This window comes from Nicotiana sylvestris, chromosome 10 (genome assembly GCF_000393655.2).
Source record: "Nicotiana sylvestris chromosome 10, ASM39365v2, whole genome shotgun sequence".
Lineage (NCBI taxonomy): Eukaryota > Viridiplantae > Streptophyta > Magnoliopsida > Solanales > Solanaceae > Nicotiana > Nicotiana sylvestris.
In genome coordinates this window covers 123,761,804-123,783,042 of record NC_091066.1, presented here as the reverse complement: position 1 = coordinate 123,783,042, position 21,239 = coordinate 123,761,804, and the positions used below count along the sequence as shown (strand labels likewise).

General features: G+C 38.3%; 2 protein-coding genes across 2 annotated transcripts; both read left to right on the top strand.

Moving 5' to 3' along the window:
• Nucleotides 1–1,940: 1,940 nt before the first annotated feature.
• LOC104243594 (protein NSP-INTERACTING KINASE 3-like) lies at nt 1,941–12,533 on the top strand. Its single transcript, XM_070160017.1, has 11 exons — nt 1,941–2,268; nt 2,344–2,459; nt 2,564–2,696; nt 2,878–2,949; nt 3,077–3,220; nt 3,498–3,557; nt 3,795–3,892; nt 4,031–4,177; nt 5,176–5,517; nt 6,792–7,186; nt 11,888–12,533. Exons 1-11 carry the CDS (start codon nt 2,258–2,260, stop codon nt 12,200–12,202), a joined length of 1,833 nt encoding a protein of 610 aa, XP_070016118.1. The 5' UTR covers nt 1,941–2,257; the 3' UTR covers nt 12,203–12,533.
• Nucleotides 12,534–20,192: 7,659 nt separating this feature from the next.
• LOC138879898 (uncharacterized) lies at nt 20,193–20,843 on the top strand. Its single transcript, XM_070159543.1, has one exon. It carries the CDS (start codon nt 20,193–20,195, stop codon nt 20,841–20,843), a length of 651 nt encoding a protein of 216 aa, XP_070015644.1.
• Nucleotides 20,844–21,239: the final 396 nt, after the last annotated feature.

The window sequence follows — 21,239 nt, the reverse complement described above, 5'->3', positions numbered from 1 at the left end:
TTTGTTTGGGAATTTTGCACTGCAAAAACCGTTCTTTTCCTCTCTGATTACTTTAATGTCCACAATAAATGAAAATTATCGACCTAACGTAGATTAAAGTCAATACTGATGGACTCAAGAAACCAGAAAACACCATGATAAACAAGAATCAATATTTCTAAGGTCTACTATGAATTTGTATGCTAGGCTGTCACCAAACAATTAATACACGCAATATAGATTGAATAGGCCGATAGATCGCCCGATAACCGTCCGATAAGAGCTAAACCAATATCAATCCGCCCGATATCTTATCGGGTGGCTAGCGGATTAATACATTTAAAAGCCGATAACTGATAAGCCAAACCGTTAAAAGTAAATAACTGCCCAATTCGCCCGATAAGCAGCCCTAATTCAAAGCTATATTAACATCTAATGGAGCAAATTGTAACGAGCGGAGCGGCTCCCTAAAACACTGATCTATTGTACTCGCATGAGAGGCAATTCAGAAAAAGAATACGTAGAAAGATAAGACACTATAAACAAGTGAGTGAAAGTAGAGAGACAAATTTATCTAGAAATGTATTATTTATTACCTGCACTATATATAACTAATATAAATAACATTGACTTCAACTTAATAGATGACCTTAATAATGTAGGCAACTTTGATACTACCCCATGTGATTCTGGACCTGTATATGTATATAGAATAAGTGTAATTATAAAATTTTCAATCATTGTAGATGATTATCTTAAAGACCCCATGTATACTTCATCTTATTTTATTTGCCTCCCTGCTATATGGTTCTGTAATAGTTTAAACTTTATTTGACAAAGTTATATTATTCTAATTTTTTAAGTAAATTTTAATATCTTGTATAGTTGTATTTATATTTGTGTTCTTCATTTCTATATTATTGAATAAACAATGACTGTATCAAAATTAATGACAAATATATGTAGGAAAGGTAACTTACTAGATGAAACTAATGCAAATGAACTTAAGAACAAAAAAGTCATTAATAGTAAGATATTTGAAAATTAAAAAAACCATAATCAGAATAATCTAGGCGCATAATCAGAAAATTATATGGGCCTACTCCAGCAAAAGTTCAAGAGAAAATATACTCTCCGTCCAAACAAGGTAAAAGGAAAAAATTGGACAGGTAAAAAGAAAAAACACCAAAAGCCAACATTGATAAAGACGGGACGAGCATGTGACCTCTGCCAAACAGTTTCTTTCCCTTCTTGTCCTTCCTGAATTTCTGATCAATCAAACGCATTCCCTTTTCAGTTTTCACTCCAATCACTAATTATAAAGCAATTTTTTCTTTGTTTTCAAACTTCTTTCTTTTTGACACTTTTATTTACTCCCTCTATTTCAATTTATTCATCTTAATTTGGCTAGTTATACATTTTAAAATGTATAGAAGACTTTAAATCTTGTAATTTAAGTTAAACGCGTGTATGTTACACTAACAATATTATTTAAATTTAAGATTTTAAATATGTCATATCATTCGATAGAGGAGTATTATTAAATATAAAATATGAATGCCTGAATTAAAAATTTATCAGATATAAATTGAAATGAAGGTTCTTTCAAAAGACCGTATTCCTGTATCAGAAAAGATATAAAAAATATTTTTATAATTTATTTAGAGAAGATATTTGTTGGTAATTGATAAAAAGTAGTAATTAATTTTCTAAAATAAGTTCAATTACATGAATAGTGTTAAAGATCTTTTTACTATTAGCGTATATAGCTCAATCCTTCCGTTTTATTTTGTGTGTGTATTTTAGCGGTTACAATTGAAATAAATTTGGAGAGGGAAAAGTACATGTTTTTTTACTCTGTATTCTTTACTTTTAAAAGTGTCCACATCTCTATCTGAGAGTTTTCTGGCCTTAAGTTTGGCCTATTATGAGTGTCTATCTATATGTTTCTGATTATTAATATACAAAAAGAATGACTCGACATAATAAATAGAGAGAGATTGTGATGTTGATATTGAAAAGGATATAGTGTAAAGGAAAAAAGCTACTTTAAGCTAAAAACTCACCAAGAAGAAGAATATAATTGAGTAAAGGAAAAATCCCATTCTTGTATACACTCAAAATGGTGCCCATTTTAGTATAATCGAGTTTTAAAAAAAAATGGCATCTGGGTATTTGAGCTTTATTCAGTTTTTGTGGTGGAGGGGCTGAAACTGGATAAAGGGCATTTCTTTTTATGGCTATGATTGTTTAAGTTTGGTTACCTTTGGATAAAGCAATGTTGAAGAGGTAAGTTATGTGCAAAATTGATAAAGAGCATTTGTTTTTACTTTGTTGAGAAGGTGAAGTTGTAGAAATTTGTAGTGGTAAGAATATGGGAAGAATGTTACATCTGCTTTGGAATGTGGGGCTGCTACTTATTTGTACATTGATGGAGAATTCTTTTGCTACACTTTCTCCTACTGGTATAAACTATGAAGGTTAGCTTCTTTCTTGAAATTTCCTCACTTGTCCCGAAATTTTTATTTTGTTAATAGGAAATAATCAAAAAGAGTGACTGTTTCTATATATAATGAATGTGCAGTTGTTGCTTTGACGGAAATTAAGAAGGCTTTACATGACCCCTATAATGTTCTGGACAATTGGGATGTGAATTCTGTAGATCCTTGCAGTTGGAGAATGGTTACTTGTTCATTTGATGGCTATGTTTCTGCTCTGTAAGTAGCTTAGTTCAATAGTATTTTTGCAGAAATTTTGTTGTGTCATCAAAAGGCCGAGGGCATATCAGAAACAGCCTCTCCGGCTCTCCGCCCTTCCAGGGTAGGGGTTAAGGTGCGTGCATCTTACCCTTTGTTGTTGTTGTTGTAATTGATTGATGAACATTTTCTCTTGCATCAGAGCACTACCTAGTCAAAGTCTATCGGGCACATTATCACCTGGAATTGGCAATCTTACTAACTTGCAATCTGTGTAAGTTCTTGACTATATGCTTCTCTTAGTTGCTGTTGCTTGGTTCCTTTGTTCAGTCAATTCCTATACGATTTTCTTAGCATTCTAAGCCATTCTTTCTGTAAACTGTACTTGCTCTTTCATGTAGATTGTTGCAAAACAATGCCATTTCCGGTTCTATTCCTGATGTGATTGGGAAGTTACAGAAGCTTCAGACAATTGATCTCTCCAACAATAAATTTGAAGGCGAAATACCCACTTCTTTTGGAGACCTCAAGAATTTGAATTATTTGTGAGTTCATGAATTTTCACTTATTAGTCACTTTCAAGACACCTGTTATGTCACTCCAACGATATATTTCATTGTTGAACAAGAGAGATGATTAACCTTATTGAATGGATTCCTCCAGTCTGTAAGATTGAATGCCTTGCTCTCGTGCATGCCAGCATGCCCTCTTTTACACATTCGCTTCAAAGTTCATCATGCATATCCGGCAAATACTTCATCTACTAAAATCTTCTGTTCTTTCATCATACATCTGACTGATTTAGCTGATCATTACTTGCAGGGATGTCTCTTATAATAATCTAAGTGGTACCCTTCCTAAAATATCAGCACGAGCTTTCAAGTGAGTCGCCTTTTCTCTTACCACAATACTCAGTCATTTCATTTTGGGGGTAGTTGTTCCTTATATTATCGACGTTAAATTATGGCTGTCCCTGTAACTATCAACATCAACTGGACAAAAGTCAATTAGTTAAGAATACAACAGTAAATGTTTTAGGGTAAAGTGCTATGTTTGAAAAGTATTTTTCATTAGTATTCCTCACCATAATGAAATGAACTTCCTCTTCATGGCTTTCAGAGTGCTTGGAAATCCTTTAATCTGTGGTCAAAGTTCTGAGAACAATTGTTCAGCAATCTATCCAGAACCACTGTCCTTCCCGCCAGATAGTCTGACAGGTATGTATAACATTTTGTGCTCAAGTCCCTTCCTTTTCAACTGAAAATGGAAAACTGTTAAAACATATATACATACTGAGGAAGTTCTGCTATTTGTACGTTGAAGATATGTTGCATCTAATGCTTTTGGTATCACAGATCAACCAGGTGCTGCTCGCAAGAGCCGTCGCGTGGTTGTTGCATTTGTTGCAAGTTTTGGTGCTGCTTTCTTGGTCATTGTAGCAGTGGCTTTTGTTCTTTGGTGGCGCTACAGACATAATCAGCAGATCTTCTTTGATGTCAACGGTTAGTTGATTTTATCTTTGCCCCTCTTCTCTATGATAATTCCAGCTTTTATTGGTTATGTATCTTCTGGTTCTTTAGTTGTCAAAGATTCTATCTTTGTCTACCTTTCTTCATGGATATATAAGTTGAGCCAAGAAAGATTTTCATTTTTTTTTGACTGATCGGTGCTTGGTATCATGTGAATATGTTTTAAGCTCATGTTACAAAATCACCTGTTCGTCGTTTGATTCTTTTTAATCTCTTCATAAGGGCACATACATCTTTCAGTAATAGATGTTTGTGGTTTAAATTCATTTCTCTAGTTTTAGAGAGGACATGAGTGGTCAAATAATAGATGTTTGAGATCAATTCACAGATTGAATAAACCTATTGAATGTGAAGAACCTTAAAACCCTATCAGCAAATTATGAAGCCCTTGACGTACTCATAAATTCTGGTCAATTTTCTCGGTGAGGGCGCAGAAAAGCCCTTTTCTTTCAAGTTACTTCTACCTATCAAAAGGAAAAAAAGGTTTCAATTTCACATAAGTTTTTTGTTTGTATTTTGTTGTTATTGGGACTAGTTCCTGAACCACTATGGACTACCTTTAATTGTTGATTCCAGACATTTGACGGAAAGATTTTCTAATCACATATCTGAATAATTGTACTTGCATTTTCTTGTGAAGGTTGACATATACATTTCCGAAGAAGGAAAATGATGGCATTAGAAAATGTCAACGAAATTCACCTTGAACTAGATGAATTCACTGCTTATAACATCACAAATTTCCAACTTTACTCTCTTCATGCACCTTGCCTGATGAATTTACTCTCTTCTGCCCCTTGTACAGACCAGTTTTGAAACCTTGGCATTAATTCTTTTGAAATTATTGTCCATCACTTGTTATTGAACAAGGCACTATTATTTTCTTCTTGTCTTGCCAAATTTTTTTCTTCATCTGTCTCTTTGTAGCAATTCTGTATAGCTTTATCTGAGCAATGACTTCTCAAATGCAGAGCAATGTTATCCAGAGGTATGCTTGGGTCACCTGAAAAGATACACCTTTAAGGAACTGTGGAACGCAACTGACCATTTCAGCTCAAAGCATATTTTGGGAAGGGGAGGATTCGGTGTTGTGTATAAAGCCTGCTTAAACAATGGAACTGTTGTGGCTGTCAAAAGATTGAACGACTACAATGCTGTTGGCGGTGAAAACCAATTTCAGACAGAAGTAGAGTTGATTAGTTTGGCTGTCCATCGGAATCTTCTCCGTCTTCTGGGGTTTTGTTCAACTGAAAGTGAACGGCTACTTGTTTACCCTTATATGCCAAACGGGAGTGTAGCATCACGATTAAAAGGTCAGCTCATGGCTTTAATATGTGTTATTGTTAATTCTTAGTAATCACTACTTGGACTATTACCTTCAGATAATTAGTCCAACATTACCATTTATTGAAGTTAAATATTCTCATGAAGGTGCTTTTTTATTAACTACATCCAGGCTCCATTCCACTTTATATGACAGATAATTGACAGCACAAATAATCTAAAATGCTAATTTCACTCATTTATTGTATTGGAGTCGAAGAAAATTTCAAAATAATGGTATAAACTAGTTATAGAGAATATCATATCAAATCTTAAAAATTGGATAGTTAAACGAAATTGAATTCTTGGAAGTTGTAAAAGGTATATAGAATAATATCATTAGTTGAGCAATGTCAAATTTTGGACCGTGTCAGGAAGTCATATAAGTATGGAATGGTGGGAGTAGTTTCTACTTCCTACTATTGTTGCCATATTCCTATTTTACTTGCTGACTACTCTAACTAAAAGGAGGTTGTTGTTGTTGTTACTACTCTAACTAAACTAGAATTCGGTCTCTTAAAGTTGTGGAATTTGCTTGCAAAAAGGGCGCATGATGGAAGAAAATATTTAGTTACACAGAGAAAAGGAAACTAAGATGAAAATTTTGAAGCACAGAAAGAAGCATATCTGCAGATATTTCAAACCTTACTTTTCTCTTAAAGTTTCTTATGGGTGACGGTTTTGGTTTCTCTTCTCATGATGTTTCTAGCTTCACTCTCTTGCGTATACCATATGTTATATTTTGACTGTAATGACCACGTTCTTTACCCTACTTTCTTTGATAGTTTTAACTTTTAGTCGCCTCTACTACAAGAAAAATATTAAATGATGGAAACTCTTCGCAATCTGGATTGATAAGTTATTGAGGCATTTAAATACTTCTAGCAATTCAACCGATAGCACCTTCATCCAATGTTGTGAAGACCAGTGACTACTGCTATTACCACTGTCGTTGGTGATTCGAATTCACAAGATTCTGGCCTTGAATTTAAGGAAAACCTTAGATGTTACCACCCACCCTCTCCTCAGTCCCATCCTGTACTACTGGAATTATATGTATAATCCATCATCAGTTTGCTGCAGGCTGGAACTATTGTTTTATGTTTATGCATGTTCGAAAGCCAAAGCAAAACACATTTTGCTTTTCTAGAGCTTTATCAGCTACTATTTATAAGTTTCCAACTCTCTGAATTTTGTGTAAGTTTAAGAGCTGATGCATATATTGCCTTGATTGAAAATGCGTTTGTGGTTTCTCAATTTGCAGATAGTGTGTATGGTAGACCAGTTTTAGACTGGTTAAGGCGGAAAATGATAGCACAAGGTACAGCACGAGGGCTAGTTTACTTGCATGAGCAGTGTGATCCCAAAATTATCCATCGTGATGTCAAAGCAGCCAACATTTTGTTGGATGAGGAATTTGAGGCAGTAGTTGGTGATTTTGGGTTGGCAAAGCTCTTGGATCACCGGGATTCTCATGTGACAACTGCTGTTAGGGGCACCATTGGCCACATTGCTCCGGAATATTTGTCAACTGGCCAATCTTCTGAAAAAACTGACGTTTTTGGGTTTGGAATCTTGCTGCTTGAGCTGATTACAGGCCAGAAAGCCATGGACTTTGGTCGAGGGGCCAACCAGAAAGGTGTTGTTATGCTTGATTGGGTGCGTCTCTTTTTCTTTCTTCTGGATGTACCGAGTAATTTTTGAAATATGTATTGTGGGTTGAGGGGAGTACATTATGCAAAGGGGGGTTGATCTTTTGAACAATGGGTTCGACACATAACATAGATATATACATACGTGAAAAAAACTAAAAGTCTAACAAATATTAAATTATGAACCATATTTCAGTAAGTACATTGAGTGTAGTGCTAAGATCATGTCGAATCCAACAACAACAACAACAACTACCCAGTAAAATCCCATATAGTGGGGTCTAGGGAGGGTAATGTGTACACAGACCTTACCCCTGCCCCGGTAGGACAGAGAGGTTGTTTCCGATAGACACTCGGCTTAGAACGACGGAAATAAAGAAAAATAAGGAAAACAAGAAAAGAAAAGAGAATTCATTAGCAATTCCAGTAAAAACCATTATAGTAATAGAAGCATAAAAATCAAAAGATGAATGACTTGCAATAACAGTAACCAGAGTCTAAGGAATCTAAGATAAACAACAAGAATAGTGTGGGTTCAACATAAACTGCAAACCATCTAAGATCAACCCTAATCCAACCCCGCCTCACCCCCGGCATGCAGTAAGGAAAACTCCACTACCCCTATCCTACAACTCTAATGCTAGTCCTCTAGGCCTTCCTATCAAGGGCCATGTCCTCGGAAATCTGTAGACGAACCATGTTCTGCCTGATCACCTCTCCCCAATACTTCTTAGGTCTCCCTCTACCTCTTCTCGTGCCCACCACGGCCAACCGCTCACACCTCCTCACCGGAGCATCGATGCTTTTCCTCTGTACGTGTCCGAACCATCTGAACCTCGCTTCCCGCATCTTGTCGTCCACAGGGGCGACGCCCACCTTCCTCCGAATATCTTCATTCCTGATCTTGTCTAACTTAGTGTGCCTGCACATCCACCTCAGCATCCACATCTCTGCTACTTTCAACCTCTGGATATGGGAGTTCTTAACCGGCCAACACTCTGCCCCATACAACATTGCCGGTCTAACCACAGCTCTATAAAACTTACCTTTGAGTATCGGTGGCACTTTCTTGTCACATAAGATTCCAGATGCAAGCCTCCATTTCATCCAGCCCGCCCCTATGCGGTGAGTGACGTCCTCGTCGATCTCTCCGTCCCCCTGAATCACCGACCCAAGGTACTTGAAGCTATCTCTCTTGGGGATGACCTGTGACCCAAGCCTCACGTCCCCGCCTACATCTCTTGACTCAGTGCTAAACTTGCACTCCAGGTACTCTATCTTAGACCTGCTCAATTTGAAACCCTTAGACTCGAGAGTCTGTCTCCAAACCTCCAATCTCTCGTTAACACATGCCCTCGTCTCGTCAATTAGAACAATGTCATCAGCAAATAACATACGCCATGACACCTCCCCTTGAATATGATGTGTCAAAGCATCCATCACCAAGGCAAATAAGAATGGGCTAAGCGCAGAGCCTTGGTGTAATCCCATAACAACCGGGAAATGCTCCGAGTCGCCTCCCATAGTCCTAACCTTAGTCTTAGCTCCATCATACATATCCTTGATCGCTCTTATGTAGGCTACCGACACGCCCTTCTCCTCAAGACATCTCCAGAGCACCTCCCTAGGAACCTTGTCATACGCTTTCTCCAAGTCAATAAACACCATATGCAGATCCTTCTTCTTATCCCTGTACTATTCCACCAACCTCATAATAAGGTGGATAGCTTCCGTAGTGGAGCGGCCCGACATGAACCCAAACTGATTGTCGGATATAGACGCCGTCTTCCTCACCCTCACCTCCACCACCCTCTCCCAGACTTTCATGGTATGGCTAAGTAACTTGATACCCCTATAATTGTTACAACACTGGATATCACCTTTGTTCTTGTACAACGGTACCACTGTACTCGACCTCCATTCCTCCGGCATCCTTTTCGTCCTAAAAATTACATTGAACAACCCAGTCAGCCATTCCAATCCTACTCTACCCACATACTTCCAAAACTCAGCCGGAATTTCATCTGACCCGATCGCTCTACCCCTACTCATCTTACGCAAAGCCCCCATGACCTCGTCGACCCTAATGCGCATGCAATACCTAAAATCTCGGAAACTCTCCGAATGCCCCAAGTCCCCTAGCGCTATATCCCGGTCCCCCTCCTCATTTAGAAGACCATAGAAGTACGTCTGCCATCTCTGCTTAATCTGGGGATCTCCCATCAATACTCTACCATCCTCATCTTTGATGCACCTCACTTGATCCAGATCCCAGGCCTTCCTCTCCCTCGCTTTAGCCAGCCGAAACAACTTCATGTCCCCTCCTTTCTCCCCTAATTCCTCGTATATACGGCTAAACGCTGCATTCTTAGCCTCCGTGACCGCCAACTTCGCCTCCTTCCTAGCCACTTTGTACCTTTCTCTATTCGCTCTCCTCTCCTCCTCGCTTGAGCTCCCTGCCAACTTCGCATACGCTACCTTCTCCGCCTCCACTTTACCTTGGACTATGTCATTCCACCACCAGTCTCCTTGGTGCCTGCCAGAAAAACCATTCGATACACCTAGCACCTCTCTCGCCGCCTTCCTCACATAGTTCGCCGTAGTTGACCACAAAGTACTCGCGTCTCCACTACTCCTCCAAGCTCCCATAGCAGATAACCGCCCCTCCAATTCCTGGGCTTTATCCTTGGTTAAAGCTCCCCATCTAATCCTTGGTCGGCCACGAGCATACCTCTTCTTCCTCTTCATCATAATGCTGATGTCCATCACTAAGAGCCTATGCTGAGTCGCGAGGTTCTCTCCCGGGATAACCTTGCAATCCTTGCACAACCCTCTATCACACCTTCTGAGGTTAGGTAATCGATCTGAGTCTTCGCCGCCGAACTTCGGAAAGTAACCAGATGCTCCTCCCTCTTCGGAAAAGTTGAGTTCGCAATCACCAGCTCGAAAGCCTTAGCGAAGTCTAACAGCGAAGTACCTCCTCCGTTCCTATCCCCAAGGCCAAAGCCACCATGCACCTCGCCATAACTACCAACAACCGCCCCGATATGGCCATTAAAATCCCCTCCAATAAATAACCTTTCAGTAGGAGGAATACTACGCACAATCTCATCCAGGCCCTCCCAAAAGCGCCTCTTAACCTCCTCATCCAAGCCCGCTTGCGGCACGTAAGCGCTAACTACATTGAGGGTGCACTCACCAATGACCAACTTAATAAACATTAGCCTATCATTCACTCGCCTAACCTCAACCACAAACTCTCTAAGATCCCTATCCACCAAGATACCCACTCCATTCTTACCCCTCACGACTCCAGAGTACCACAGCTTATACCCGTCCGCATTCCTCGCCTTCGACCCTCCCACCTAGTCTCCTAGACACAAGCTATATTAACTTTTCTCTTCTGGAGAATCTTTGCCATCTCAATAGACTTACCCGTCAGCGTGCCTATGTTCTACGACCCGATCCTCAATCTACAGCCTCCCTCTTTCCCCTTACCCTCCTTTCCTCTAGTCCCAACCCCTGACCCCCTCTCCACCCCCCTTCTCACCCCCGGCACCCCTCGAGGACATGACCTTACTCTACCATCCCACACCACGGCCACTATACCTACGACAGACTTCGAAAGGCACTAACCCGGGCCCAAACCAGAAAATAGCCGGTTGCAACTACAAGTATACTAAAAATACTAAAAATACGCTTAAAATGGTGCTAATTAGATAGCCACAAATTATCTAACACAGAGAAAGAGACAAGAAAACGGGAGGTACCAACTCCCGATGGAAAGAACCTGGAAATATGACTTGATGCACCCGGAGATGCTCCGCTCTACTCGCCCGTATGCCTCGTGCTTGCCTGGGCAGCTGCAGCAATTCCCGCAAATATAACCTGGGTGCTTTGGAACCCGACGTCCAGCCCTTTGTGACTGTCAAATGGCCTGCTCCGCTATGCTTGTCCGTGCACCTCCCTCCCGTCACCAAACAGCCACCAAAAGTGCTACCTGCAACACACACAACAAACCCCGAGGCCAAGAAAAAGGGGAGGACTGTCACCGAAACGGTCGCCGGAAAACAGTGCCTGCGCGAGAACTAGAGGTACGCCGAGGCAAGGTTTGAAGAAAGGGGAAACACAGGGGAGGGTGGTGTGGCTGGGCCGGAAAAGCAGAAGATAGCTTGCGTCGGTGGGTCGCCGGCCTAGCTACTGCTAGGGTTAAAAGAAAGGGAAAGGAAGAGAGAGACCCGGGAGAGAGAAAGGAGAAAGAAAGGAGAGAGAAAGGAGAGGAGAGGAGAGAGAAATAGAGGGTTGAACTTACCTGGTTCACCAGGACGAATCGCCGGCGCTGAGATTTGCCGGTGGAAATTTGCCGGTGGAAATGGCAGTGTTACCGTTAGAGAGACAGGTGTGCGTTATCGAAGATCATGTCGAATCCCTTAAGTTTAATTCTTTAGCCTTAAATCGCGATATTCAGGAAGAACAACTCGATACCCTCAAGAATTCTTGACTATTCCGTGGGTTTCTTGAATCCGCCTTTAAAGATTTAAAAAAGAGAAGCTGGTTGTTCTAGCTGTTTTCTTTTCAATTATGAGGAGTTATAGGTTCAAACCTCAAATGTGGCTAGCTAGTGTTTTGTGCATCTAGTTTACAGGACTCTCTATAATTGGCATACTTAACCGAACTCCCTCTTTTAATTACTGCTAATATTATGCAGGTGAAAAAGCTCCATCAAGAGGGGAAATTGAACCTTATGGTGGATAAAGATCTGAAAAATAACTTTGACCGGATTGAACTGGAAGAGATGGTTAAAGTTGCCCTACTATGTACCCAGTTCAACCCTTCTCATCGGCCAAAAATGTCCGAAGCATTAAGGATGTTAGAAGGGGATGGTTTGGCTGAAAAATGGGAGGCATCACAAAAGCTTGAGGCACCAAGAAACCGCGCTTTTGAACATACTCCACAAAGATATTCCAACTACGTTGAAGAATCGTCACTAGTTGAACCAATGGAACTTTCTGGACCTAGATGACATCCATTTTTCCTTCTTAGACCGTATCATCCTTGACTTGACAAGGTTGAAGTGAGAAATCTTCCCATTGCTGTTGATAGCTGTTGAATGTATGTATTCATCTGTAAATGAAAAGGGAAAAGTCATGTGTATGTTTTTTGTTAGCTGAGGTCATATATCCTCTTGCTCGCTCAATTTTGAAATGATATGCCACATATAATTATGATTGCATTAGTGATTTATTAGTGAAAGGTTTGAGATTTATGAGTAGAAGGGCCATAGGGCTTGCCATTCTCATGTATATTGGAGATTTGATTGAAGATATCTTAGTTCATAATATGTTATTCATTGATCTTTATACTTCCAAGCCATTCTGAAAAATACAAATATACCTGATAAACAAACTATAGGGAGCTTATTTTTTTGGAAGCAAAAAATTGGACATTGTTATCCAACTCATATAAAAGTGGTTTCAATTATTAAAATGTTGCATATTGTTACCAAAGATTTTTATTTTTTCCTCCAAATTTCTTAACTCAAATAGTAAAAAAAAAAGGAACCCAATGAGTCAAACTCGATCCCTCCCAGAAGGAGTTCTTTTTCTTGTATTCTGCCTTTGATAAGTGGGGGGAGCATATTATTTGACTAGTATTTTCTTAATAACACATTACCTAACGCTGAACGAAAAGAGGTACTTTCTGCAAAGATTTAGAATTTAATTTTTTTTCTTTTACAAGCCATTGGATGGTGTTTACTTGTTAGATCATAAATTTTTATACTGAAATAATGAGTGATAATTCAATTTAACCATTTGTGTATCATAAATAAACACGATTTGGAAGGAATCAACATGACATTCTCAGCTATAACAACCCCTATAAACAAAGGCTCCATTTTTGGCTCGTCGTTAATTAACTACCTCAGCATGCATGGTTCAAACTAGGAGATTTCAGTAGCTAGTAAAAACAATCTCTCTGAGGCTCAGTGCAATTTCAACATGACACAAGATGAGGATCATCAAATGCATCAAAGAAATGAGATTGTAATTGCAGAGGAGCAGCCTTTATCAGAAGAATACATACCGAGAAGATACAAAAGAAGCACAGATGCAACAACCTGAAATGGAGGCTTCTTTTTATGTCCACAAAAATGTTTTCAAAGGTGTGAACATGAAGCTTTGAAATTGATAATGAAGATAGACAAAAGGAGACATGAATGAGGATAATACAAGCCACACCGGCAGCAGCAGATATCACATACCCGCCATACGTTAAATGGCATCCTCAGAAACCATATTATTTTAAGCTTAATACAGATAGATGGAGCAGTTATGGGTCAAACGGGTAATGGAGGAACATGAGGCGTCATTCGAGACTCCCACGGATATTCTGTTAGCTTCAAGGTTTCACGTATTAATTTTGATGATAACAAACCAACACAATTATTAATTAAAGAACACTTACTTGTGGTAATCTTATTTCTGCACACGTTTATTCATAAAAGAAGATGCTGGTAAAGATCTAGACAAATGCGGGAAAGAGAATATCATGTGAAGAATTTATCAAGGAAGATTATTTTCAGAGAGTTAATCTCCAAGCATCATAGAAGAAATAATATTTGAAAGTCAAGTTTCAAATATTGGATGGCTTTACAATATTGGAAGAAGAATCTACGGAAATTATGGAAGGAAATTTTTTCAATATCTTGAAAGGAAAGTTGCTAAAATTATGGAGAAGATCTATTATTTTATAGAAGAAAGATATTACAAGGCCAAAGAAGAATATATTTTCGATGGAAAGAAAATATATTATGATGTAGTAAAATCTATATTATGGAAAGAGATTATTTTCTAAGATCAAGAAAGGAATATTTCCCATATAAAATGGAAGAACTTTTACAATGACTTATTGGAAGAAAATGAGGAATATTTTGTGGAAGAATCTTTAAGTAAAGCAACGTGATTATACACTGGAGACTTGGAAGGCATAATGTCCAAAGTTATAAAAAGAATTAAGGAAGGAGTTGTAATCAAGATTCTTACACTATTCAATCAAGGTGTCAGACAAGGAAAGAAAATCATTCAATGCGAAATTGGAAGGATATTCATCAATTTACCTTATCCAAAGGAAAGCAACAATATCTCTGCCCATATCTAATATATGGTATGAGAAGATTGACCAAACAAGAAATCATTGCAGTAGCAAATTATGGAAACAAATAAAGGAGCAACAATCAAATTCCCTTGGATTAAGCAATTGCCAGAACTAGTTAAAAGGAGTATAAATATACGAGCTCTATGAAGGAAGAAAGCACGCAACCTTCTATACAATTGTCTATACAACTACAAGTTCTTTATTCTACTCTTATTTCTGCACAGGTTTATTCATAAAAGAAGATGCTGGTAAATATCTAGACAAATACGGGAAAGAGAATATCATGTGAAGAATTTATCAGGGAAGATTATTTTCAGAGAGTTAATCTCCAAGCATCATAGAAGGAATAATATTTGAAGTCAAGTTTCAAATATTGGATGGCTTACTACAATATTGGAAGAAGAATCTACGAAAATTATGGAAGGAAAGTTTTTCAATATCTTGAAAGGAAAGTTGCTAAAGTTATGGAGAAGATCTATTATTTTAGCTTCAAGGTTTCACGTATTAATTTTGATGATAACAAACCAACACAATTATTAATCAAAGAATACTTACTTGTGGTAATCTTATTTCTGAGCTATAGGAAGGAACAAAAATTATTTTTTTGGTTATCTTATTTTCTTTGGTTGCAACTGTCTTGGTAAGACTCTTGACATGTTTCTTATTCATTAGTTGTGGAAAAATCTCATCATGCGCATTTTTCCTTATACTAATATTTTTCTAAGCAAATTGTGAATAAGGATGGAGAACTTACAGTGGATAGCTTGAAATAAATTGCTAGTGACACATCTATACTAGTTAAACTAGACAGTCATGAAGAAGCATTGAATGCTGGATTCTAGTAATACAAGATTTGTTGAGCAAAGCTGAAAAATCAACAATATGAAAATCCAGTACCAAGCAAATGAGCTGCAATCATGGATATCTAAAGACGGATAATATTAGTAAGGTTGTGAAAATTATGTGTAAACTTGTAGCTCAAGGTTTCACAACAAGAAGGTATGTTTCTTCCTTGAGAGTTTTGTTAGAATATCATTTTTCATGTGCATATTACAAAGTTTGTATGGATGTTGAAATATTTTTTAAATGGTTTGAAAACTGCATAACATTATTCTCTAGCCTCTCTCTGGATTTGAAAGTTTTTTGAATCACATTCATGTGACTAAGACTAGTTACCATTTGAAATAAATTCATGTTTATCATGTAGCAATTATTCTTTCCAAAGTTGTATTTACAAGAGTATATTTTTTTATACTAACCAAAAGCATATCAAGCAATTTTTAAGCTTCTGGAAGATGATCGGGTTGGAAATGAGTATAATGGAGAATTTATCTTTATCTTCACATTCCATAATGCGAAGCAAGGAGAAAATTAGTAAGTCCAACGATCGAATAAAGTACCAAGGTATGACCGGCACTCTATTGCATTTTTATGACAAATATTTAGGTATACATGATCCCATAATATCTCTTCATAGTGCCACAAAGATCCTTGGTTGATTCTAAATTATGGATTATTATATGCAAGAACTAATTGCTTTGATCTAGTAGGATCTTTTCAGATGCAAATCTTGCAGGAAACAAAGTGGACTGAAATAGAAAAAATGGCATGAAGATTTTTTAATTCTCATGAGAAAGACAAACTAGAGCACAAGGAAAAACATGTGTCATTAGATTGCTTGTGACAGAATATATTTTGGAAATCTGCTCGGAGGACATTGACCATCATATTGTAGATATTTTCTCTCATTTACGAAAGAAGTTGGTATGGTAATGATAGCCTTGTGTATCCTTTTTGGTAAAAATGATTCATTATCATATTACCTCTTTTGTGTGATTTAAAGTCTATAATAACATGTCCGTGATCGCTTCTATTAGAATTATTTTCAATAGATTCAAAATTGTATCATCCCGCTCTTCGTTATTAGAAGTCTAATAATTCTCCTCAAATTTTTGAAATTATTTTTGGATAACCTAAAATGACCTTACAATTTCTCGTGCTTCATATGGTAAGCAATGATTTGATTACTCAAAAGTTTTTCCAACTGAATCAAACCTTTGGTGTTGATTGCTTAGTGTGTATTTGTCGTTATTCCGGATGAGTTAATAGATGATGCGTTTATCTAATTGAGAAATTCTTGGAATATAGATTAATTGAGCATATGTTTTATTATTGGTTTTAGTAATTTATATCCTATTCCACCCTTTTGATGATGACAAAAGGGGGAGAAAATAATATATACAAAAGTTCGAAAACTCAGGTAGAATGTATGGAGACATGGGGAGCACAACTAAGGAATGCATAGAGTGATGGGGAGTTCACACTTGATATACTACATGCATTTCAAGAAGATGATTTCAAGGAAGTAACCAGTTTATCTAGCTTATCCCATTACTGCCTTTAATTAAGTCTTTGATTAAATTTTCTTATTTTGTACTCAATGGTTTGCCATCATCCAAAGGGAGGAGATTGTTCGCTTCAAGGTTTCACGTATTAATTTTGATGATAACAAACCAACACAATTATTAATCAAAGAACACTTACTTGTGGTAATCTTATTTCTGCACAGGTTTATTTATAAAAGAAGATGTTGGTAAAGATCTAGACAAATACGGGAAAGAGAATATCATGTGAATAATTTATCAAGGAAGATTATTTTCAGAGAGTTAATCTCCAAGCATCATAGAAGGAATAATATTTGAAGTCAAGTTTCAAATATTGGATGGCTTACTACAATATTGGAAGAAGAATTTACGAAAATTATGGAAAGAAAGTTTTTCAATATCTTGAAAGGAAAGTTGCTAAAATTATGGAGAGGATCTATTATTTTACAGAAGAAAGATATTACAAGGCCAAAGAAGAATATATTTTCTATGGAAAGAAAATATATTATGGTGTAGTAAAATCTATATTATGAAAAGAGATTATTTTCCAAGATCAAGAAAGGAATATTTCCCATATAAAAAGGAAGAACTTTTACAATAACTTATTGGAAGAAAATGAGGAATATTTTGGGGAAGAATCTTTAAGCAAAGCAACGTGATTATGCACTGGAGACTTGGAAGGCATAATGTCCAAAGTTATAAAAAGAATTAAGGAAGGAGTTGTAATCAAGATTCTTACACTATTCAATCAAGGTGTCAGATAAGGAAAGAAAATCATTCAATGCATAATTGGAAGGATACTCATCAATTTACCTTATCCAAAGGAAATCAACAATATCTCTCCCCAGATCTAATATATGGTATGAGAAAATTGACCAAACAAGAAATCATTGCAGTAGCAGATTATGGAGACAAATAAAGAACCAATAATCAAATTCCCTTGGATTAAGCAATTGCCAGAACAAATTGAAAGGGGTATAAATATACAAGCTCTATGAAGGAAGAAAGCACGCAACCTTCTATACAATTGTCTATCCAATTACAAGTTCTTTATTCTACTCTTAACAAGCATTGTAATTCACTTTAATAGATTTACTGTGTACCCAAAAGAGAGAAGAGAGACAGAAAAATATTGGAGAGGCAATGTGTTCGAGAGGTTGTGTCATTGCTCGTTTCTTTGGTGAGCGAGTGATAACCAAAGGGTCGTTGTTGGTGAGCGAGTGAAAACTAACTCCTGTTCGTTGTTGGTGAGCGAGTGAAAATCAACCCTGTCAACGTTGGTGTTGATCGTTGAAAACCACAAAGGCTGTACTCAATTCAATTTACAAAGAGCTCTAAAAGACAACACTCTTGCAACCCAAGAGGACTGGATTAGGATACCATATTGGTTCCGAACCAGTATAAAATTCCTGGTATCATTTACTTTATCGCTTTTATATTATATTCTATTCCTTACTGTTAATTGTGATTAACACTTATTTAAATCGAAAGGACTAACAGTTCTGTGCAGGCTGTCTCCACATAAGTCGACTAGGTCTGAAGAGTAGTCGACTAGAAATTTAAAGAGGCTACAATTCACCGCCCCTCTTGTACTTTCATATTTGTTACTAGGATTCACAACAAACTTTCCAGCAGCAACAGATCAGAAGAAAATGGAACGGAAGGAGCTGAAAGCATTATGGAAAGACCCCAGAAGCAGATCTAAGATTTAAACTCTGTGAGTTCAACCTTTAACGTTTTTAGCATTGAGCTTATAGTATATTTAAATTTATGGGTTCATTTCTACTATTTTTTGTAAATTTTATAGATTTTTATACATAAATTAATGCTCCACATCAAAAATACTGGGTTCAGTTGAATCCCGACACTTGTTTGCTGCATCCACCCCTGTGTGACCCTCACACAAAACAAGATCTATAAGAAATATGATGTTTGTTGACGAGTCGAGACTTATAAAGTGTACACGAACACAAACGCCTCATTTATTCATTCATAGAACTTGAAAGATTTTAATTACTCATATGATCCTATGGCATTGTGATTAACCATATAATTGAATAAAGCTCATCTAATAATAGTTTTCTACCATGCCTTTAAAGATCCAAAACTACATGCATTTCATAACCCATATCTATCAAAATCCCAAAATACCCAAATCAAATTTTCTTACTTGTCCTCTTACAACATAATCTTATATCAGTCTCAAATCTCAGTAAAAGGGGGTTAAACTAAACCCCAATCAGCAAATTCCTAATGCAACAAAGACCTATTAAAAAGACAAACATAACAACAATAAAAAGGAACTAGCATATTTCATCAGATAAAATCTTGATGCAAATAAACAACATACTCATAACATAAGCAAAAACAACAATTTTCTACCATGCTTTCACTAGATCTAGGATCTCATACTCACATTAACCCAAAATCTATCCATGCCCCATGACCCCTTGGGCGCGCCCCGTGGCGTCCTAGCAAACCTCCCAATTCCTAGCGTCACAAACGCCCCCGTAGTCTTGGCCACGCCAAGTGACAAATGCGCATGTGCCTCTTTCGCCCAACCGATATCCCTCGCCAGTGCCCAACCACAAGCAGATGCCAACAGCACCGCGCGCGCAGACAACGCCGCGTGCGCAGACCCTAATGCCAAAGACTATGCTGCTAACAATGGACTTGTTTCTGCCTTGTAGAAAACTAAGTCCATTTCATTGTAAATATAGAGTAGTTTTATTCCATGTACTTCCATTATGTTTCTCTAGCTTAATCAAGTTTAGTCTTGTAGCTTTGGTTTATTTTTTTTAAAGCATTATTAGGGGGGGATCAAGCATTCAAAACTTTCTAGCAAACAAACAATTCTCTGTACTGGTGCCTCTCCCCCTCGACACTGCGTTGCCTTTTTGTAATAGCTTTCAATAATGCAATCAAGCTTTCTTTCATTCTCTATTCTTATTTCTGTTCTCTTAATTGCTCTTGACATTGGTTTTTCGGTATGACACTGACAATTTCGTCTAGCGTACGGAGGGGAGCTCAGTTGGCGGATAGTAACTGCACAGACATCAGTTGTTTAGCCTTACATCGCCCTTCCAAGGAATTTCAGGAAGGCGCTGCCTAACAGTTGGTATCAGAGCCTAGGCTCGACATCGAACGAGGGAATACATTGCCATTACCACCATTTCTGACCATGTGAATTATGGGGACCGTATTGCGGCCCTTGAACAGACGGTTAACGGATTACGGCCCATCATGGATACGGTGCCTGAACTAAGAACTAGCCTAGTGCAAAGGTTGGATGACCTGGACCGCAGGGTGCTCCAGGCCAAAGTTGACATAGAAAACATCAGTCGCGACACTGAGGGAGACCGACAAACGATAGCCACAACGGCAGCCAAAATTTTTGGCAAATTCGAGGGACCCCAATAGGAGCGTGCTGAGGATTTAGCTTACAGGGCGTAAGAGGCAGATAGGGTGACAACCATGCAACAAACTATTGACGACTTGACAGACAAGCTCAATGTTGTCAATGCTGCTTTACAGGGCCTGCTTCGAGGAGGTGGAAACCAAATTGGGGGCGCTGTGAACCCCACTTCCGCAACACAAAAACTAAAAATTCTTGAGCCAAAGCCATACAGTGGAGCTAGGAATGCCAAGGAAGTGGAAAACTTCATCTTTGACATCGAACAGTACTTCGATGCTGTTGGGGGCCTAGAAGAAGCTAAGAAGGTAACAACTGCTGCCATGTATCTTCAGGGTGATGCTAAACTCTGGTGGCGGGTGAAGTACGAAGCCATCAAGGCTGGTGAAGATGCTCTTGAGACATGGGCAAAATTGAAGGCAGCCATACGCCTACATTTCTTCCCCAAAAATGTTGAATACAACGCAAGGAGAAAGCTACGGGAGCTCTGCCAGACCAAGTCAGTGTGGGAATATGTGCGAAAATTCTCCACGCTCATGCTAAACATACGTGACATGAGGGACAAAGACAAGCTCTTCACCTTCCTAGAAGGGTTAAAACCTTATGCCCGTATGGAACTGCAAAGACAAAGGGTAGATACCCTACCCAAGGCGATCCAAGCAGCTGAAAGCCTTGGGGACTATCAAGTGGAAGCTCGGAAGGATAGGCCTTAGCCGCCTGCCCGAGCGGGATTCAAAAGGGGCCAACCTAGCAATAGTGGCCCTAGCAGAAGTGGGGGAGATCAGAGTGCAAGCAAATCTAAGGCTCTCTCCTCAGGCAGCAATAGTGCTGCGTCAAACAACAATGACCGGGGGAGAAAGCCTCCTTCAGGATTCCGTCATTACGATGGACCATATTGGAATAATGACTGTCCACATGCACAGATGAATGCCCATCAAGCTTTTGATGATGAGACAGATGACGACACAGATGATGCAGACCAGACCGAACCCGTAGGTGCCTTCAATGCAATTGTTAACTCCATTTATGAGGTCTTAGCGAGAACCAGTGCTGGCATCCGTAAGAAGAAGGACCCCTGCCCAAACACCAAGAAAGGGAAAAAGAAGGCG

Coding starts and splice junctions, on each gene's coding strand:
- LOC104243594 (XM_070160017.1), top strand. Junction 2,697..2,877: donor GATGGCTATGTTTCTGCTCT/GTAAGTAGCTTA, acceptor CTCTTGCATCAG/AGCACTACCTAGTCAAAGTC. Junction 4,178..5,175: donor GATCTTCTTTGATGTCAACG/GTTAGTTGATTT, acceptor TCTCAAATGCAG/AGCAATGTTATCCAGAGGTA.
- LOC138879898 (XM_070159543.1), top strand. CDS start 20,193: ATGCAACAAACTATTGACGACTTGACAGACAAGCTCAATGTTGTCAAT.